The sequence below is a fragment of the Eucyclogobius newberryi genome, unplaced genomic scaffold (genome assembly GCF_026437365.1).
Source record: "Eucyclogobius newberryi isolate DKJ021-1_F unplaced genomic scaffold, fEucNew1.0.hap1 SCAF_8, whole genome shotgun sequence".
Taxonomy (NCBI): Eukaryota; Metazoa; Chordata; class Actinopteri; order Gobiiformes; family Gobiidae; genus Eucyclogobius; species Eucyclogobius newberryi.
In genome coordinates this window covers 36,428,194-36,449,768 of record NW_027316500.1, presented here as the reverse complement: position 1 = coordinate 36,449,768, position 21,575 = coordinate 36,428,194, and the positions used below count along the sequence as shown (strand labels likewise).

At 54.0% G+C, this 21,575-nt stretch overlaps 1 protein-coding gene across 2 annotated transcripts in view; it reads right to left on the bottom strand.

The window, feature by feature from the left end:
* The window catches only part of ppp2r5d (protein phosphatase 2, regulatory subunit B', delta), a 50,838-nt gene extending 30,472 nt beyond the window's left edge, over window positions 1–20,366 (bottom strand). For both annotated transcript variants that reach the window (XM_072436682.1, XM_072436683.1), the window contains exons 1-3: window positions 20,228–20,366; window positions 19,431–19,511; window positions 16,245–16,461 (exon numbers count right to left, since the gene is read on the bottom strand). In XM_072436682.1, the coding sequence (XP_072292783.1) occupies window positions 16,245–16,461; window positions 19,431–19,511; window positions 20,228–20,254 (325 nt within the window). In that variant the 5' untranslated portion in view covers window positions 20,255–20,366. The remainder of the gene's footprint in view (window positions 1–16,244; window positions 16,462–19,430; window positions 19,512–20,227) is intronic.
* Between the last annotated feature and the right edge of the window lie 1,209 nt (window positions 20,367–21,575).

The following is a 21,575-nucleotide window of genomic DNA, read 5'->3' as shown; positions in this document are numbered from 1 at the left end:
GACGACACCACCCTCATCCCCACGACGACACCGCCCTCATCGCCACGACGACACCATGACGACACAACCCTCATCCCCACGACGACACCACCCTCATCCCTACAACAACACCACCCTCATCGCCACGACGACACCGCCCTCATCCCCATGACGCCACCACCACCCTCATCGCCATGACGACACCATGACGAAACCACCCTCATTGCCACGACGACGCCATGACACCACCCTCATCGCCACGACGACACCACCCTCATCGCCACGACACCACCCTCATCGCCACGACGACACCACCCTCATCGCTACGACGACACAACCCTCATCGCCACCATGACACCACCCTCATCGCCACATGACACCACCCTCATCGCCATGACGACACCATGACACCACCCTCATCGCCACGAAGACACCATGACATCACCCTCATCGCCACGACGACACCATGACGACACCACCCTCATCGCCACGACGACACCATGACACCACCCTCATCGCCATGACAACACCACCCTCATCGCCATGACGACACCATGACGACACCACCCTCATCACCACGACGACGCCATGACACCACCCTCATCGCCACGACATCACCCTCATCGCCACGACAATACCAACCTCATCGCCATGACGACACCATGACGACACCACCCTCATCGCCACGACGACGCCATGACACCACCCTCATCGCCACGACGACACCATGACGACACCACCCTTATCGCCACGACGACACCATGACACCACCCTCATCGCCATGACAACACCACCCTCATCGCCATGACGACACCATGACGACACCACCCTCATCACCACGACGACGCCATGACACCACCCTCATCGCCACGACACCACCATCATCGCCACGACGACACCACCCTCATCGCCACGACGACACCACCCTCATCGCCACGATGACACCACCCTCATCGCCACCATGACACTACCCTCATCGCCACGACGACGACATGATGACATCACCCTCATCGCCACGACGACGCCATGATGACACCACCCTCATCGCCACGAAGACGCCATGACACCACGACACCACCCTGATCGCCACGACGACACCACCCTCATCGCCAGGACGACACCATGAAGACACCACCCTCATCGCCATGACGACACCACCCTCATCGCCAGGACGACACCATGACAACACCACCCTCATCGCCATGACGACACCACCCTCATCGCCAGGACGACACCATCCTCATCGCCACGACGACACCACCCTCATCGCCACGACGACACCATGATGACACCACCCTCATCGCCACGACGACACCATGACACCACCCTCATCGCCACGACGACACCACCCTAATCGCCACGACGACACCACCCTCATCGCCATGACGAAACCACCCACATCGCCACGACGACGCCCATGATGACACCACCCTCATCGCCACGACGCCGCCATGACACCACCCTCATCGCCACGACGACACCACCCTAATCGCCACGACGACACCACCCTCATCGCCATGACGAAACCACCCACATCGCCACGACGACGCCCATGATGACACCACCCTCATCGCCATGACGACACCACCTTCATCGCCACGAAGACACCATGACACCACGACACCACCCTGATCGCCACGACGACACCACCCTCATCGCCATGACACCACCCTGATCGCCATGATGACATCACCCTCATCGCCATGACACCACCCTGATCGCCATGATGACATCACCCTCATCGCCACGACGACGCCATGATGACACCACCCTCATCGCCACGACGACACCATGACGACACCACCCTCATCGCCACGACGACGCCATGACACCACCCTCATCGCCACGACACCACCCTCATCGCCATGACGACACCATGACACCACCCTCATCGCCACGAAGACACCATGACACCACCCTCATCGCCACGACGACACCACCCTCATCGCCACGACGACACCACCCTCATCGCCACCATGACACCACCCTCATCGCCACCATGACACCACCCTCATCACCATGACGACACCATGACACCACCCTCATCGCCACGACGACGACATGATGACATCACCCTCATCACCACGACGACGCCATGATGACACCACGACACCACCCTGATCGCCACGACGACACGACCCTCATCGCCATGACGACACCACCCTCATCGCCATGACGACACCATGAAAACACCACCCTCATCGCCATGACGACACCACCCTAATCGCCAGGACGACACCATGAAAACACCACCCTCATCGCCATGACGACACCACCCTCATCGCCAGGACGACACCATGAAGACACCACCCTCATCGCCACGACGACACCACCCTCATCGCCACGACGACACCATGATGACACCACCCTCATCGCCACGGGGCCGCCATGACACCACCCTCATCGCCACGACGACACCACCCTCATCCCCACGACGACACCACCCTCATCCCCACGACGACACCACCCTCATCCCCACGACGACACCGCCCTCATCGCCACGACGACACCATGACGACACAACCCTCATCCCCACGACGACACCACCCTCATCCCTACAACAACACCACCCTCATCGCCACGACGACACCGCCCTCATCCCCATGACGCCACCACCACCCTCATCGCCATGACGACACCATGACGAAACCACCCTCATTGCCACGACGACGCCATGACACCACCCTCATCGCCACGACGACACCACCCTCATCGCCACGACACCACCCTCATCGCCACGACGACACCACCCTCATCGCTACGACGACACAACCCTCATCGCCACCATGACACCACCCTCATCGCCACATGACACCACCCTCATCGCCATGACGACACCATGACACCACCCTCATCGCCACGAAGACACCATGACATCACCCTCATCGCCACGACGACACCATGACGACACCACCCTCATCGCCACGACGACACCATGACACCACCCTCATCGCCATGACAACACCACCCTCATCGCCATGACGACACCATGACGACACCACCCTCATCACCACGACGACGCCATGACACCACCCTCATCGCCACGACATCACCCTCATCGCCACGACAATACCAACCTCATCGCCATGACGACACCATGACGACACCACCCTCATCGCCACGACGACGCCATGACACCACCCTCATCGCCACGACGACACCATGACGACACCACCCTCATCGCCACGACGACACCATGACACCACCCTCATCGCCATGACAACACCACCCTCATCGCCATGACGACACCATGACGACACCACCCTCATCACCACGACGACGCCATGACACCACCCTCATCGCCACGACACCACCATCATCGCCACGACGACACCACCCTCATCGCCACGACGACACCACCCTCATCGCCACGATGACACCACCCTCATCGCCACCATGACACCACCCTCATCGCCACGAAGACGCCATGACACCACGACACCACCCTGATCGCCACGACGACACCACCCTCATCGCCATGACACCACCCTGATCGCCATGATGACATCACCCTCATCGCCATGACACCACCCTGATCGCCATGATGACATCACCCTCATCGCCACGACGACGCCATGATGACACCACCCTCATCGCCACGACGACACCATGACGACACCACCCTCATCGCCACGACGACGCCATGACACCACCCTCATCGCCACGACACCACCCTCATCGCCATGACGACACCATGACACCACCCTCATCGCCACGAAGACACCATGACACCACCCTCATCGCCACGACGACACCACCCTCATCGCCACGACGACACCACCCTCATCGCCACCATGACACCACCCTCATCGCCACCATGACACCACCCTCATCACCATGACGACACCATGACACCACCCTCATCGCCACGACGACGACATGATGACATCACCCTCATCACCACGACGACGCCATGATGACACCACGACACCACCCTGATCGCCACGACGACACCACCCTCATCGCCATGACGACACCACCCTCATCGCCAGGACGACACCATGAAGACACCAACCTCATCGCCATGACGACACCACCCTCATCGCCAGGACGACACCATGACAACACCACCCTCATCGCCATGACGACACCACCCTCATCGCCAGGACGACACCATCCTCATCGCCACGACGACACCACCCTCATCGCCACGACGACACCATGATGACACCACCCTCATCGCCACGACGCCGCCATGACACCACCTTCATCGCCACGACACCACCCTCATCGCCACGACGACAACACCCTCATCGCCATGACGACACCACCCTCATCGCCACGACGACACCATGACACCACCCTCATCGCCACCACGACACCACCCTGATCGCCACGACGACACCATGAAGACACCACCCTCATCGCCATGACAACACCACCCTCATCGCCATGACAACACCACCCTCATCGCCATGACGACACCACCCTCATCGCCAGGACGACACCATGAAGACACCACCCTCATCGCCATGACAACACCACCCTCATCGCCATGACGACACCACCCTCATCGCCAGGACGACACCATGACACCACCCTCATTGCCATGACAACACCACCCTCATCGCCATGACGACACCATGACGACACCACCCTCATCGCCACGACGACGCCATGACACCACCCTCAATGCCACGACACCAACCTCATCGCCACGACGACACCACCCTCATCGCCACGACGACACCACCCTCATCGCCACGACGACACCACCTCCATCGCCACCATGACACCACTCTCATTGCCACCATGACACCACCCTCATCACCATGACGACACCATGACACCACCCTAATCGCCACGACGACGACATGATGACACCACCCTCATCGCCACGACGACACCACCCTCATCGCCACGACGACACCACCTCCATCGCCACCATGACACCACTCTCATTGCCACCATGACACCACCCTCATCACCATGACGACACCATGACAGCACCCTCATCACCACGACGACGCCATGATGACACCACCCTCATCGCCACGACGACGACATGATGACATCACCCTCATCGCCACGACGACACCATGACGACGCCACCCTCATCACCACGACGACGTCATGATGACACCACCCTCATCGCCACGAAGACGCCATGACACCACCCTCATCGCCACGACGACACCACCTCCATCGCCACCATGACACCACCCTCATCACCATGACGACACCATGACCACCCTCATCGCCACGACGACGACATGATGACATCACCCTCATCGCCACGACGACACCATGACGACGCCACCCTCATCACCACGACGACGCCATGATGACACCACCCTCATCGCCACGAAGACGCCATGACACCACGACACCACCCTGATCGCCACGACGACACCACCCTCATCGCCATGACGACACCACCCTGATCGCCATGACGACACCATGAAGACACCACCCTCATCGCCATGACGACACCACCCTCATCGCCAGGACGACACCATGAAGACACCACCCTCATCGCCACGACGACACCACCCTCATCGCCACGACGACACCATGATGACACCACCCTCATCGCCACGACGCTGCCATGACACCACCTTCATCGCCAGGACGACACCACCCTCATCGCCACGACGACACCACCCACATCGCCACGACGACGCACATGACGACACCACCCTCATCGCCACGACGACACCATGACAACACCACCCTCATTGCCACGACGACACCACCCTCATCTCCACGACGACACCATGAAGACACCACCCTCATCGCCATGACGACACCATGAAAAAACCACCCTCATCGCCACGACGACACCATGATGACACCATCCTCATCGCCACGAAGACGCCATGACACAACGACACCACCCTGATCGCCACGACGACACCACCCTCATCGCCATGACGACACCACCCTGATCGCCATGACGACACCACCCTCATCGCCAGGACGACACCATGAAGACACCACCCTCATCGCCATGACGACACCACCCTCATCGCCATGACACCACCCTCATCGCCATGACGACACCGCCCTCATCGCCATGACGACACCACCCTCATCGCCACGACGACACCACCCTCATCGCCACGACGACACCACCTTCATCGCCACCATGACACCACCCTCATCGCCACCATGACACCACCCTCATCGCCACGACGACACCACCCTCATCGCCACGACGACACCGTGACACCGCCCTCATCCCCACGACGACGCCATGACACCACCCTCATCGCCACGACGACACCACCCTCATCGCCATGACGACACCACCCACATCGCCACGACGACGCCCATGATGACACCACCCTCATCGCCACGACGCCGCCATGATGACACCACCCTGATCGCCATGACGACACCATGAAGACACCACCCTCATCGCCATGACGACACCATCCTCATCGCCACGACGACACCATGAAGACACCACCCTCATCGCCATGACGACACCACCCTCATCGCCACGACGACACCATGATGACACCACCCTAATCGCCATGACAACGACACCATGATGACACCACCCTCATCGCAACGACAACACCATGATGACACCACCCTCATCGCCATGACAACACCATGATGACACCACCCTCATCGCCATGACGACACCACCCTCATCGCCACCATGACACCATAACACCACCCTCATCGCCACCAAGACACCATAACACCACTCTCATCGCCACGACGACGCCATGATGACACCACCCTCATCGCCACGAAGACGCCATGACACCACGACACCACCCTGATCGCCACCACCCTCATCGCCATGACGACACCACCCTGATCGCCATGACGACACCACCCTCATCGCCAGGACGACACCATGAAGACACCACCCTCATCGCCACGACGACACCATGAAAAAACCACCCTCATCGCCACGACGACACCATGATGACACCACCCTCATCGCCATGACAACGACACCATGATGACACCACCCTCATCGCCATGACAACACCATGATGACACCACCCTCATCGCCACGACGACACCATGATGACACCACCCTCATCGCCACGACGACACCATGATGACACCACCCTCATCGCCATGACAACACCATGATGACACCACCCTCATCGCCACGACGACACCATGATGACACCACTCTCATCGCCACGACGACACCATGATGACACCACCCTCATCGCCACAACGACACCAGGATGACACCACGACGACACCATCCTCATCGCCACGACGACACCATGACGACACCACCCTCATCGCCACGACGACACCATGACACCACCCTGATCGCCATGACAACACCACCCTCATAGCCATGACGACACCATGACGACACCACCCTCATCGCCACGACGACGCCATGACACCACCCTCATCGCCACGACACCACCCTCATCGCCATGACGACACCACCCTGATCGCCATGACGACACCACCCTCATCGCCAGGACGACACCATGACGACACCACCCTCATCGCCATGACGACACCACCCTCATCGCCATGGAGACACCATCCTCATCGCCACGACGACACCACCCTCATCGCCACGACGACACCATGACACCACCCTCATCGCCATGACAACACCACCCTCATCGCCATGACGACACCATGACGACACCACCCTCATCGCCACGACGACACCATGACACCACCCTCATCGCCATGACAACACCACCCTCATCGCCATGACGACACAATGACAACACCACCCTCATCGCCATGACGACACCATGACAACACCACCCTCATCGCCACAGCACCACCCTCATCGCCACGACAACACCACCCTCATCGCCACAACGACACCACCTCCATCGCCACCATGACACCACCCTCATTGCCACCATGACACCACCCTCATCACCATGACGACACCATGACACCACCCTCATCGCCACGACGACGACATGATGACATCACCCTCATCGCCACGACGACACCATGACGACGCCACCCTCATCACCACGACGACGTCATGATGACACCACCCTCATCGCCACGAAGACGCCATGACACCACCCTCATCGCCACGACGACACCACCTCCATCGCCACCATGACACCACCCTCATCACCATGACGACACCATGACCACCCTCATCGCCACGACGACGACATGATGACATCACCCTCATCGCCACGACGACACCATGACGACGCCACCCTCATCACCACGACGACGCCATGATGACACCACCCTCATCGCCACGAAGACGCCATGACACCACGACACCACCCTGATCGCCACGACGACACCACCCTCATCGCCATGACGACACCACCCTGATCGCCATGACGACACCACCCTCATCGCCAGGACGACACCATGAAGACACCACCCTCATCGCCACGACGACACCACCCTCATCGCCACGACGACACCATGATGACACCACCCTCATCGCCACGACGCTGCCATGACACCACCTTCATCGCCACGACGACACCACCCTCATCGCCACGACGACACCACCCACATCGCCACGACGACGCACATGATGACAACACCCTCATCGCCACGACAACACCATGACAACACCACCCTCATCGCCACGACGACACCATGACGACACCACCCTCATCGCCACGACGACACCATGACAACACCACCCTCATCGCCATGACGACACCATGAAGACACCACCCTCATCGCCACGACGACACCACCCTCATCGCCACGACGACACCATGAAGACACCACCCTCATCGCCATGACGACACCATGAAAAAACCACCCTCATCGCCACGACGACACCATGATGACACCACCCTCATCGCAACGACAACACCATGATGACACCACCCTCATCGCCACGACGACACCATGATGACACCACCCTCATCGCAACGACAACACCATGATGACACCACCCTCATCGCCACGACGACACCATGATGACACCACCCTCATCGCCACGACGACACCATGATGACACCACCCTCATCGCCACGACGACACCATGATGACACCACCCTCATCGCCATGACAACACCATGATGACACCACCCTCATCGCCACGACGACACCATGATGACACCACCCTCATCGCCATGACAACACCAAGATGACACCACCCTCATCGCCACGACAACACCATGATGACACCACCCTCATCGCCACGACGACACCTCGATGACACAACCCTCATCGCCATGACAACACCATGATGACACCACCCTCATCGCCACGACGACACCACGATGACACCACCCTTATCGCCATGACAACACCATGATGACACCACCCTCATCGCCACGACGACCCCACGATGACACCACCCTCATCGCCACGACGACACCTCGATGACACCACCCTCATCGCCATGACAACACCATGATGACACCACCCTCATCGCCACGACGACACCACGATGACACCACCCTCATCGCCATGACAACACCATGATGACACCACCCTCATCGCCACGACGACACCACGATGACACCACCCTCATCGCCACGACGACACCACGATGACACCACCCTCATCGCCATGACGACACCATGACACCACCCTCATCACTACGACGACGCCATGATGACACCACCCTCATCGCCACGAAGACGCCATGACACCACGACACCACCCTGATCGCCACGACAACACCACCCTCATCGCCACGCCGCCGCCATGACACCACCCTCATCGCCACGACGACACCACCCTCATCCCCAGGAAGACACCACCCTCATCCCCACGACGACACCACCCTCATCGCCACGACGACACCGCCCTCATCCCCATGACGCCACAATGACGACACCACCCTCATCGCCACGACGACACCATGACACCACCCTCATCGCCATGACAACACCACCCTCATCGCCATGACGACACCACCCTCATTGCCAAGACGACGCCATGACACCACCCTCATCGCCACGACGACACCACCCTGATCGCCATGACGACACCACCCTCATCGCCACGACGACACCACCCTCATCGCCACCATGACACCACCCTCATCGCCACCATGACACCACCCTCATCGCCACGACGACACCATGACACCACCCTCATCGCCATGACAACACCACCCTCATCGCCATGACGACACCACCCTCATTGCCAAGACGACGCCATGACACCACCCTCATCGCCACGACGACACCACCCTCATCGCCATGACACCACCTTCATCGCCACCATGACACCGCCCTCATCGCCACCATGACACCACCCTCATCGCCACGACGACACCACCCTCATCGCCACGACGACACCACCCTGATCGCCATGACGACACCACCCTCATCACCACGACGACACCACCCTCATCGCCACGACGACACCACCTTCATCGCAACCATGACACCACCCTCATCGCCACCATGACACCACCCTCATCGCCACCATGACACCACCCTCATCGCCACGACGACACCACCCTCATCGCCATGACGACACCACCCTCATCGCCATGACGACACCACCCTCATCGCCATGACGACACCATGACAACACCACCCTCATCGCCATGACGACACCACCCTCATCGCCAGGACGACACCACCCTCATCGCCATGACGACACCACCCTCATCGCCAGGACGACACCATGAAGACACCACCCTCATCGCCACGACGACACCGTGACACCGCCCTCATCCCCACGACGACGCCATGACACCACCCTCATCGCCACGACGACACCACCCTCATCGCCATGACGACACCACCCTCATCGCCATGACGACACCACCCACATCGCCACGACGACGCCCATGATGACACCACCCTCATCGCCACAACGCCGCCATGATGACACCACCCTGATCGCCACGACGACACCACCCTCATCGCCATGACGACACCACCCTCATCGCCACGACGACACCATGAAGACACCACCCTCATCGCCACGACGACACCATGAAAACACCACCCTCATCGCCATGACAACGACACCATGATGACACCACCCTAATCGCCATGACAACGACACCATGATGACACCACCCTCATCGCCACGACGACACCATGATGACACCACCCTCATCGCCACGACGACACCATGATGACACCTCTCTCATCGCCACGACGACACCATGATGACACCACCCTCATCGCCACGACAACACCATGACAACACCACCCTCATCGCCATGACGACACCATGATGACACCACCCTGATCACCACGACGACACCACCCTGATCGCCACGACGACACCACCCTCATTGCCACGACGACACCATGATGACACCACCCTCATCGCCACGACGACACCATGATGACACCACCCTCATCGCCACGACGACACCACGATGACACCACCCTCATCGCCATGACAACACCATGATGACACCACCCTCATCGCCACAACGACACCATGATGACACCACCCTCATCGCCATGACAACACCAAGATGACACCACCCTCATCGCCACGACAACACCATGATGACACCACCCTCATCGCCACGACGACACCTCGATGACACCACCCTCATCGCCATGACAACACCATGATGACACCACCCTCATCGCCACGACGACACCACGATGACACCACCCTCATCGCCATGACAACACCATGATGACACCACCCTCATCGCCACGACGACCCCACGATGACACCACCCTCATCGCCACGACGACACCTCGATGACACCACCCTCATCGCCATGACAACACCATGATGACACCACCCTCATCGCCACGACGACACCACGATGACACCACCCTCATCGCCATGACAACACCATGATGACACCACCCTCATCGCCACGACGACACCACGATGACACCACCCTCATCGCCATGACAACACCATGACAACACCACCCTCATCGCCATGACGACACCATGACGACACCACCCTCATCGCCACGACGACGCCATGACACCACCCTAATCGCCACAACACCACCCTCATCGCCACGACGACACCATGACGACACCACCCTCATCACCATGAAGACACCATCCTCATCGCCACGACGACACCATGACGACACCACCCTCATCACCATGACGACACCATGACACCACCCTCATCGCCACGACGACGACATGATGACATCACCCTCATCGCCATGACGACGCCATGATGACACCACCCTCATGGCCACGAAGACGCCATGACACCACGACACCACCCTGATCGCCACGACGACACCACCCTCATCGCCATGACGACACCACCCTGATCGCCATGACGACACCACCCTCATCGCCAGGACGACACCATGACAACACCACCCTCATCGCCACGACGACACCACCCTCATCGCCACGACGACACCATGATGACACCACCCTCATCGTCACGACGACACCACCCTCATCGCCATGACGACACCACCCTCATCGCCACGACGAGACCATGACGACACCACCCTCATCGCCACGACGACACCATGACAACACCACCCTCATCGCCATGACAACACCATGATGACACCACCCTCATCGCCACGACGACACCATGACGACACCACCCTCATCGCCATGACAACACCATGATGACACCACCCTCATCGCCACGACGACACCATGAAGACACCACCCTCATCGCCATGACGACACCATGAAAAAAACACCCTCATCGCCATGACAACACCATGATGACACCACCCTCATCGCCACGACAACACCATGATGACACCACCCTCATCGTCACGACGACACCAGGATGACACCACCATCATCGCCATGACAACACCACCCTCATCGCCACGACGACACCATGATGACACCACCCTCATCGCCATGACAACACCATGATGACACCACCCTCATCGCCATGACGACACCACCCTCATCGCCATGATGACACCACCCTCATCGCCATGACACCACCCTCATCGCCATGATGACACCACCCTCATCGCCACCATGACACCACCCTCATCGCCACGACAACATGATGACACCACCCTCATCACCACGACGACGCCATGATGACACCACCCTCATCGCCACGAAGACGCCATGACACCACGACACCACCCTGATCGCCACGACAACACCACCCTCATCGCCACGCCGCCGCCATGACACCACCCTCATCGCCACGACGACACCACCCTCATCCCCAGGAAGACACCACCCTCATCCCCACGACGACACCACCCTCATCCCCACAACGACACCACCCTCATCGCCACGACGACACCGCCCTCATCCCCATGACGCCACCACCACCCTCATCGCCACGACGACACAATGACACCACCCTCATCGCCATGACAACACCACCCTCATCGCCACGACGACACCACCCTGATCGCCATGACGACACCACCCTCATCGCCACGACGACACCAGGATTACACCACCCTCATCGCCACGACAACACCATGACAACACCACCCTCATCGCCATGACGACACCATGATGACACCACCCTGATCACCACGACGACACCACCCTGATCGCCATGACGACACCACCCTCATTGCCACGACGACACCATGATGACACCACCCTCATCGCCACGACGACACCATGATGACACCACCCTCATCGCCACGACGACACCATGAAAACACCACCCTCATCGCCACAACGACACCATGATGACACCACCCTCATCGCCACGACAACACCATGATGACACCACCCTCATCGCCACAACGACACCACGATGACACCACCCTCATCGCCATGACAACACCATGATGACACCACCCTCATCGCCATGACAACACCATGATGACACCACCCTCATCGCCACGAAACCATGATGACACCACCCTCATCGCCACGACGACACCTCGATGACACCACCCTCATCGCCATGACAACACAATGATGACACCACCCTCATCGCCACGACGACACCATGATGACACCACCCTCATCGCCACGACGACACCTCGATGACACCACCCTCATCGCCATGACAACACCATGATGACACCACCCTCATCGCCACGACGACACCACGATGACACCACCCTCATCGCCATGACAACACCATGATGACACCACCCTCATCGCCACAACGACACCCTGAAAACACCACCCTCATCGCCACGACAACACCATGACAACACCACCCTCATCGCCATGACGACACCATGATGACACCACCCTGATCACCACGACGACACCACCCTGATCGCCATGACGACACCACCCTCATTGCCACGACGACACCATGATGACACCACCCTCATCGCCACGACGACACCATGATGACACCACCCTCATCGCCACGACAACACCATGATGACACCATCCTCATCGCCACAACGACACCACGATGACACCACCCTCATCGCCATGACAACACCATGATGACACCACCCTCATCGCCATGACAACACCATGATGACACCACCCTCATCGCCACGACAACACCATGAAAACACCACCCTCATCGCCACAACGACACCATGATGACACCACCCTCATCGCCATGACAACACCATGATGACACCACCCTCATCGCCATGACAACACCATGATGACACCACCCTCATCGCCACAACGACACCATGATGACACCACCCTCATCGCCACGACGACACCTCGATGACACCACCCTCATCGCCATGACAACACCATGATGACACCACCCTCATCGCCACGACGACACCACGATGACACCACCCTCATCGCCATGACAACACCATGATGACACCACCCTGATCACCACGACGACACCACCCTGATCGCCATGACGACACCACCCTCATTGCCACGACGACACCATGATGACACCACCCTCATCGCCACGACGACACCATGATGACACCACCCTCATCGCCACGACGACGCCATGACGACACCACCCTCATTGCCACGACAACACCATGAAAACACCACCCTCATCGCCACAACGACACCATGATGACACCACCCTCATCGCCACGACAACACCATGATGACACCACCCTCATCGCCACAACGACACCACGATGACACCACCCTCATCGCCATGACAACACCATGATGACACCACCCTCATCGCCATGACAACACCATGATGACACCACCCTCATCGCCACGACAACACCATGAAAACACCACCCTCATCGCCACAACGACACCATGATGACACCACCCTCATCGCCATGACAACACCATGATGACACCACCCTCATCGCCACAACGACACCATGATGACACCACCCTCATCGCCACGACAACACCAAGATGACACCACCCTCATCGCCACGACAACACCATGATGACACCACCCTCATCGCCACGACGACACCTCGATGACACCACCCTCATCGCCATGACAACACCATGATGACACCACCCTCATCGCCACGACGACACCACGATGACACCACCCTCATCGCCACGACGACACCTCGATGACACCACCCTCATCGCCATGACAACACCATGATGACACCACCCTCATCGCCACGACGACACCACGATGACACCACCCTCATCGCCATCACAACACCATGATGACACCACCCTCATCGCCACGACGACACCACGATGACACCACCCTCATCGCCATGACAACACCATGAAAACACCACCCTCATCGCCATGACAACACCATGATGACACCACCCTCATCGCCACGACGACACCACGATGACACCACCCTCATCGCCACAACGACACCCTGAAAACACCACCCTCATCGCCATGACAACACCATGATGACACCACCCTCATCGCCACGACGACACCACGATGACACCACCCTCATCGCCATGACAACACCATGATGACACCACCCTCATCGCCACGACGACACCACGATGACACCACCCTCATCGCCACGACGACACCTCGATGACACCACCCTCATCGCCATGACAACACCATGATGACACCACCCTCATCGCCACGACGACACCACGATGACACCACCCTCATCGCCATGACAACACCATGATGACACCACCCTCATCGCCACGACGACACCACGATGACACCACCCTCATCGCCATGACAACACCATGATGACACCACCCTCATCGCCACAACGACACCCTGAAAACACCACCCTCATCGCCATGACAACACCATGATGACACCACCCTCATCGCCACGACGACACCACGATGACACCACCCTCATCGCCATGACAACACCATGACTACACCACCCTCATCTCCACTGTGGACTCTTTCCTCTTCCTCCAGGGCTCAGGCAGGAGGCTCCTCCCCTCAGGCAGGAGGCTCCTCCCCTCAGGCAGGAGGCCCCTCCCCTCTGGCAGGAGGCCGCTCCCGTCAGGCAGGAGGCCCCTCCCCTCTGGCAGGAGGCCGCTCCCCCTGGCCTCCGGCGGGTCCCTGTGTGGGCGGGTCCCTGTGTGGGCGGGTCCCTGTGTGGGCGGGTCCCTGTGTGGGCGGGTCCTTTTACCTTTGAGTGTGGGCAGTTTGTGCAGCTCGCGGTTCTTGCTGAGGCTGAACCGTGACGAGCTGTGGCGTCGCTCCTTCTTGACGACGGTGGTCGCCGGGGAGTATTTGATTTTGTTGAGTTGTGTGGGAGGCGGAGCTGAGGCGGAGGCGGGGGCGGGGGCGGGTGCGGGGGCGGGGGCGGGTGCGGGGGCGGGTGCGGGGGCGGGGCTGCGCTTGTTCTGCAAACACCAACAAACAATTGAGAAATACAAATAAATCCATCGATAAACAGAAGACACAATGACATTTGTAACTCTTGGAATGAGCTGTAATGTTATGTATCATTACTAAAAGTACAGTGTATTATGACTAAAAGTACAGTGTATTATGACTAAAAGTACAGTGTATTATGACTAAAAGTACAGTGTATCATTACTAAAAGTACAGTGTATTATGACTAAAAGTACAGTGTATCATTACTAAAAGTACAGTGTATTATGACTAAAAGTACAGTGTATTATGACTAAAAGTACAGTGTATTATGACTAAAAGTACAGTGTATCATTACTAAAAGTACAGTGTATTATGACTAAAAGTACAGTGTATCATTACTAAAAGTACAGTGTATTATGACTAAAAGTACAGTGTATTATGACTAAAAGTACAGTGTATTATGACTAAAAGTACAGTGTATCATTACTAAAAGTACAGTGTATTATGACTAAAAGTACAGTGTATTATGACTAAAAGTACAGTGTATCATTACTAAAAGTACAGTGTATTATGACTAAAAGTACAGTGTATTATGACTAAAAGTACAGTGTATCATTACTAAAAGTACAGTGTATTATGACTAAAAGTACAGTGTATCATTACTAAAAGTACAGTGTATTATGACTAAAAGTACAGTGTATTATGACTAAAAGTACAGTGTATCATTACTAAAAGTACAGTGTATCATTACTAAAAGTACAGTGTATTATGACTAAAAGTACAGTGTATTATGACTAAAAGTACAGTGTATCATTACTAAAAGTACAGTGTATTATGACTAAAAGTACAGTGTATTATGACTAAAAGTACAGTGTATTATGACTAAAAGTACAGTGTATCATTACTAAAAGTACAGTGTATTATGACTAAAAGTACAGTGTATTATGACTAAAAGTACAGTGTATTATGACTAAAAGTACAGTGTATCATTACTAAAAGTACAGTGTATTATGACTAAAAGTACAGTGTATCATTACTAAAAGTACAGTGTATTATGACTAAAAGTACAGTGTATTATGACTAAAAGTACAGTGTATCATTACTAAAAGTACAGTGTATTATGACTAAAAGTACAGTGTATTATGACTAAAAGTACAGTGTATCATTACTAAAAGTACAGTGTATTATGACTAAAAGTACAGTGTATCATTACTAAAAGTACAGTGTATTATGACTAAAAGTACAGTGTATTATGACTAAAAGTACAGTGTATCATTACTAAAAGTACAGTGTATCATTACTAAAAGTACAGTGTATTATGACTAAAAGTACAGTGTATTATGACTAAAAGTACAGTGTATCATTACTAAAAGTACAGTGTATTATGACTAAAAGTACAGTGTATTATGACTAAAAGTACAGTGTATTATGACTAAAAGTACAGTGTATCATTACTAAAAGTACAGTGTATTATGACTAAAAGTACAGTGTATCATTACTAAAAGTACAGTGTATTATGACTAAAAGTACAGTGTATTATGACTAAAAGTACAGTGTATCATTACTAAAAGTACAGTGTATTATGACTAAAAGTACAGTGTATTATGACTAAAAGTACAGTGTATCATGACTAAAAGTACAGTGTATTATGACTAAAAGTACAGTGTATCATTACTAAAAGTACAGTGTATTATGACTAAAAGTACAGTGTATCATTACTAAAAGTACAGTGTATCATTACTAAAAGTACAGTGTATTATGACTAAAAGTACAGTGTATTATGACTAAAAGTACAGTGTATTATGACTAAAAGTACAGTGTATCATTACTAAAAGTACAGTGTATTATGACTAAAAGTACAGTGTATCATTACTAAAAGTACAGTGTATCATTACTAAAAGTACAGTGTATCATTACTAAAAGTACAGTGTATTATGACTAAAAGTACAGTGTATCATTACTAAAAGTACAGTGTATTATGACTAAAAGTACAGTGTATTATGACTAAAAGTACAGTGTATCATTACTAAAAGTACAGTGTATTATGACTAAAAGTACAGTGTATCATTACTAAAAGTACAGTGTATTATGACTAAAAGTACAGTGTATTATGACTAAAAGTACAGTGTATCATTACTAAAAGTACAGTGTATTATGACTAAAAGTACAGTGTATTATGACTAAAAGTACAGTGTATCATGACTAAAAGTACAGTGTATCATTACTAAAAGTACAGTGTATTATGACTAAAAGTACAGTGTATCATTACTAAAAGTACAGTGTATCATTACTAAAAGTACAGTGTATTATGACTAAAAGTACAGTGTATTATGACTAAAAGTACAGTGTATCATTACTAAAAGTACAGTGTATCATTACTAAAAGTACAGTGTATCATTACTAAAAGTACAGTGTATCATTACTAAAAGTACAGTGTATTATGACTAAAAGTACAGTGTATCATTACTAAAAGTACAGTGTATTATGACTAAAAGTACAGTGTATCATTACTAAAAGTACAGTGTATTATGACTAAAAGTACAGTGTATTATGACTAAAAGTACAGTGTATCATTACTAAAAGTACAGTGTATTATGACTAAAAGTACAGTGTATTATGACTAAAAGTACAGTGTATTATGACTAAAAGTACAGTGTATTATGACTAAAAGTACAGTGTATCATTACTAAAAGTACAGTGTATTATGACTAAAAGTACAGTGTATTATGACTAAAAGTACAGTGTATTATGACTAAAAGTACAGTGTATTATGACTAAAAGTACAGTGTATCATTACTAAAAGTACAGTGTATTATGACTAAAAGTACAGTGTATCATTACTAAAAGTACAGTGTATTATGACTAAAAGTACAGTGTATCATTACTAAAAGTACAGTGTATTATGACTAAAAGTACAGTGTATTATGACTAAAAGTACAGTGTATCATTACTAAAAGTACAGTGTATTATGACTAAAAGTACAGTGTATTATTACCTCATGGGAGTTCTCGTGGGGCCCATCATGGTCGTCGTTGGAGCTGTTTCTGGAGCTGCTTTTCGCAGATTTACTTGACTCCTGAAAAAGAAGACAATGAATGGAACAATCAACTTCAACACAGGAGGATCAGGAGCAGGAGTCGAACCAACAACCTTGATGACAGTATATAGATATATACATACATCATGATATTGTACTTGGCCTTCACTATTTGTAAAATATACTGTACAAACACATTTACTAGTATTTCTGTGTCTTTCCTCTGAATAGTATTCGGTATTTGCAGACCAGACAGAATATCACAGATATTTCTATATCTATTAGACATACATACTTGACATATTCCAGGACATTTTGCAGGAGCCTCTGAATCTTGAGCCCCATGGGACATGTCCACACTTTGGACATGTCCACACTTTGGACATGTCCCCGGTTAAAGCCGAGTCTAAACCCGGAACCGCCGTTTCCACCAAATCAATCAAATCTGAGCCAATTTAGCCTCAGCTGTTAAACTACACATGATATACACTTTTACCCGGATGACACGGCATTGCCCCGGTCCGGCTGGGGGCCCCAGTCCCGGTCCGGCTGGGGGCCCCAGTCCCGGTCCGGCTGGGGGCCCTAGTCCCGGTCCGGCTGGGGGCCCCGGTCCGGCTCGATGATATGATGCTAAACTTAGGGATGTCATCTGACTTTAGCGTTAGCCGCGCAGCTAACGGGCCCCGGTGGACATAAACCTCCTCCCCGGGGCCTGAGTGCGGCCCCGGGCTCACATGGACCCGCTGCGCTCGTACCTTGTCCTTCTTGGTTTTGTTGGGCATCCTGGAGCCTCCACCAGAGCGTCGTGCCTCTGAGCCCGGGATTGGGACTCTGTGGTTCGGTCAGACTCCGCTCCCAGAACCGTAGGCCAATACAGAGCTCCAATTGGCTGCGCGCCGCCGCTCTGCTTAGCAACGCATTGATGCTTTTTTCTGATTAGCTGATAGAGTCAAGTAACGGAGGGCGAGGTTCTTCCCAGCAACAAACATCATCAAGAACTAAACCAGGACTAAACCAGGACTAAACCAGGACTAAACCAGGTCTAAACCAGGTCTAAACCAGGACTAAACCAGGTCTAAACCAGGTCTAAACCAGGACTAAACCAGGACTAAACCAGGTCTAAACCAGGACTAAACCAGGTCTAAACCAGGTCTAAACCAGGACTAAACCAGGTCTAAACCAGGTCTAAACCAGGACTAAACCAGGTCTAAACCAGGTCTAAACCAGGACTAAACCAGGTCTAAACCAGGTCTAAACCAGGACTAAACCAGGTCTAAACCAGGTCTAAACCAGGTCTAAACCAGGACTAAACCAGGTCTAAACCAGGTCTAAACCAGGACTAAACCAGGACTAAACCAGGACTAAACCAGGACTAAACCAGGTCTAAACCAGGTCTAAACCAGGACTAAACCAGGTCTAAACCAGGTCTAAACCAGGACTAAACCAGGTCTAAACCAGGTCTAAACCAGGACTAAACCAGGTCTAAACCAGGACTAAACCAGGTCTAAACCAGGTCTAAACCAGGACTAAACCAGGACTAAACCAGGTCTAAACCAGGACTAAACCAGGTCTAAACCAGGTCTAAACCAGGACTAAACCAGGTCTAAACCAGGACTAAACCAGGACTAAACCAGGACTAAACCAGGACTAAACCAGGTCTAAACCAGGTCTAAACCAGGTCTAAACCAGGACTAAACCAGGACTAAACCAGGTCTAAACCAGGACTAAACCAGGACTAAACCAGGTCTAAACCAGGACTAAACCAGGACTAAACCAGGTCTAAACCAGGACTAAACCAGGTCTAAACCAGGACTAAACCAGGTCTAAACCAGGACTAAACCAGGACTAAACCAGGTCTAAACCAGGTCTAAACCAGGTCTAAACCAGGTCTAAACCAGGACTAAACCAGGACTAAACCAGGTCTAAACCAGGTCTAAACCAGGTCTAAACCAGGTCTAAACCAGGTCTAAACCAGGTCTAAACCAGGTCTAAACCAGGACTAAACCAGGTCTAAACCAGGACTAAACCAGGTCTAAACCAGGTCTAAACCAGGACTAAACCAGGTCTAAACCAGGACTAAACCAGGACTAAACCAGGACTAAA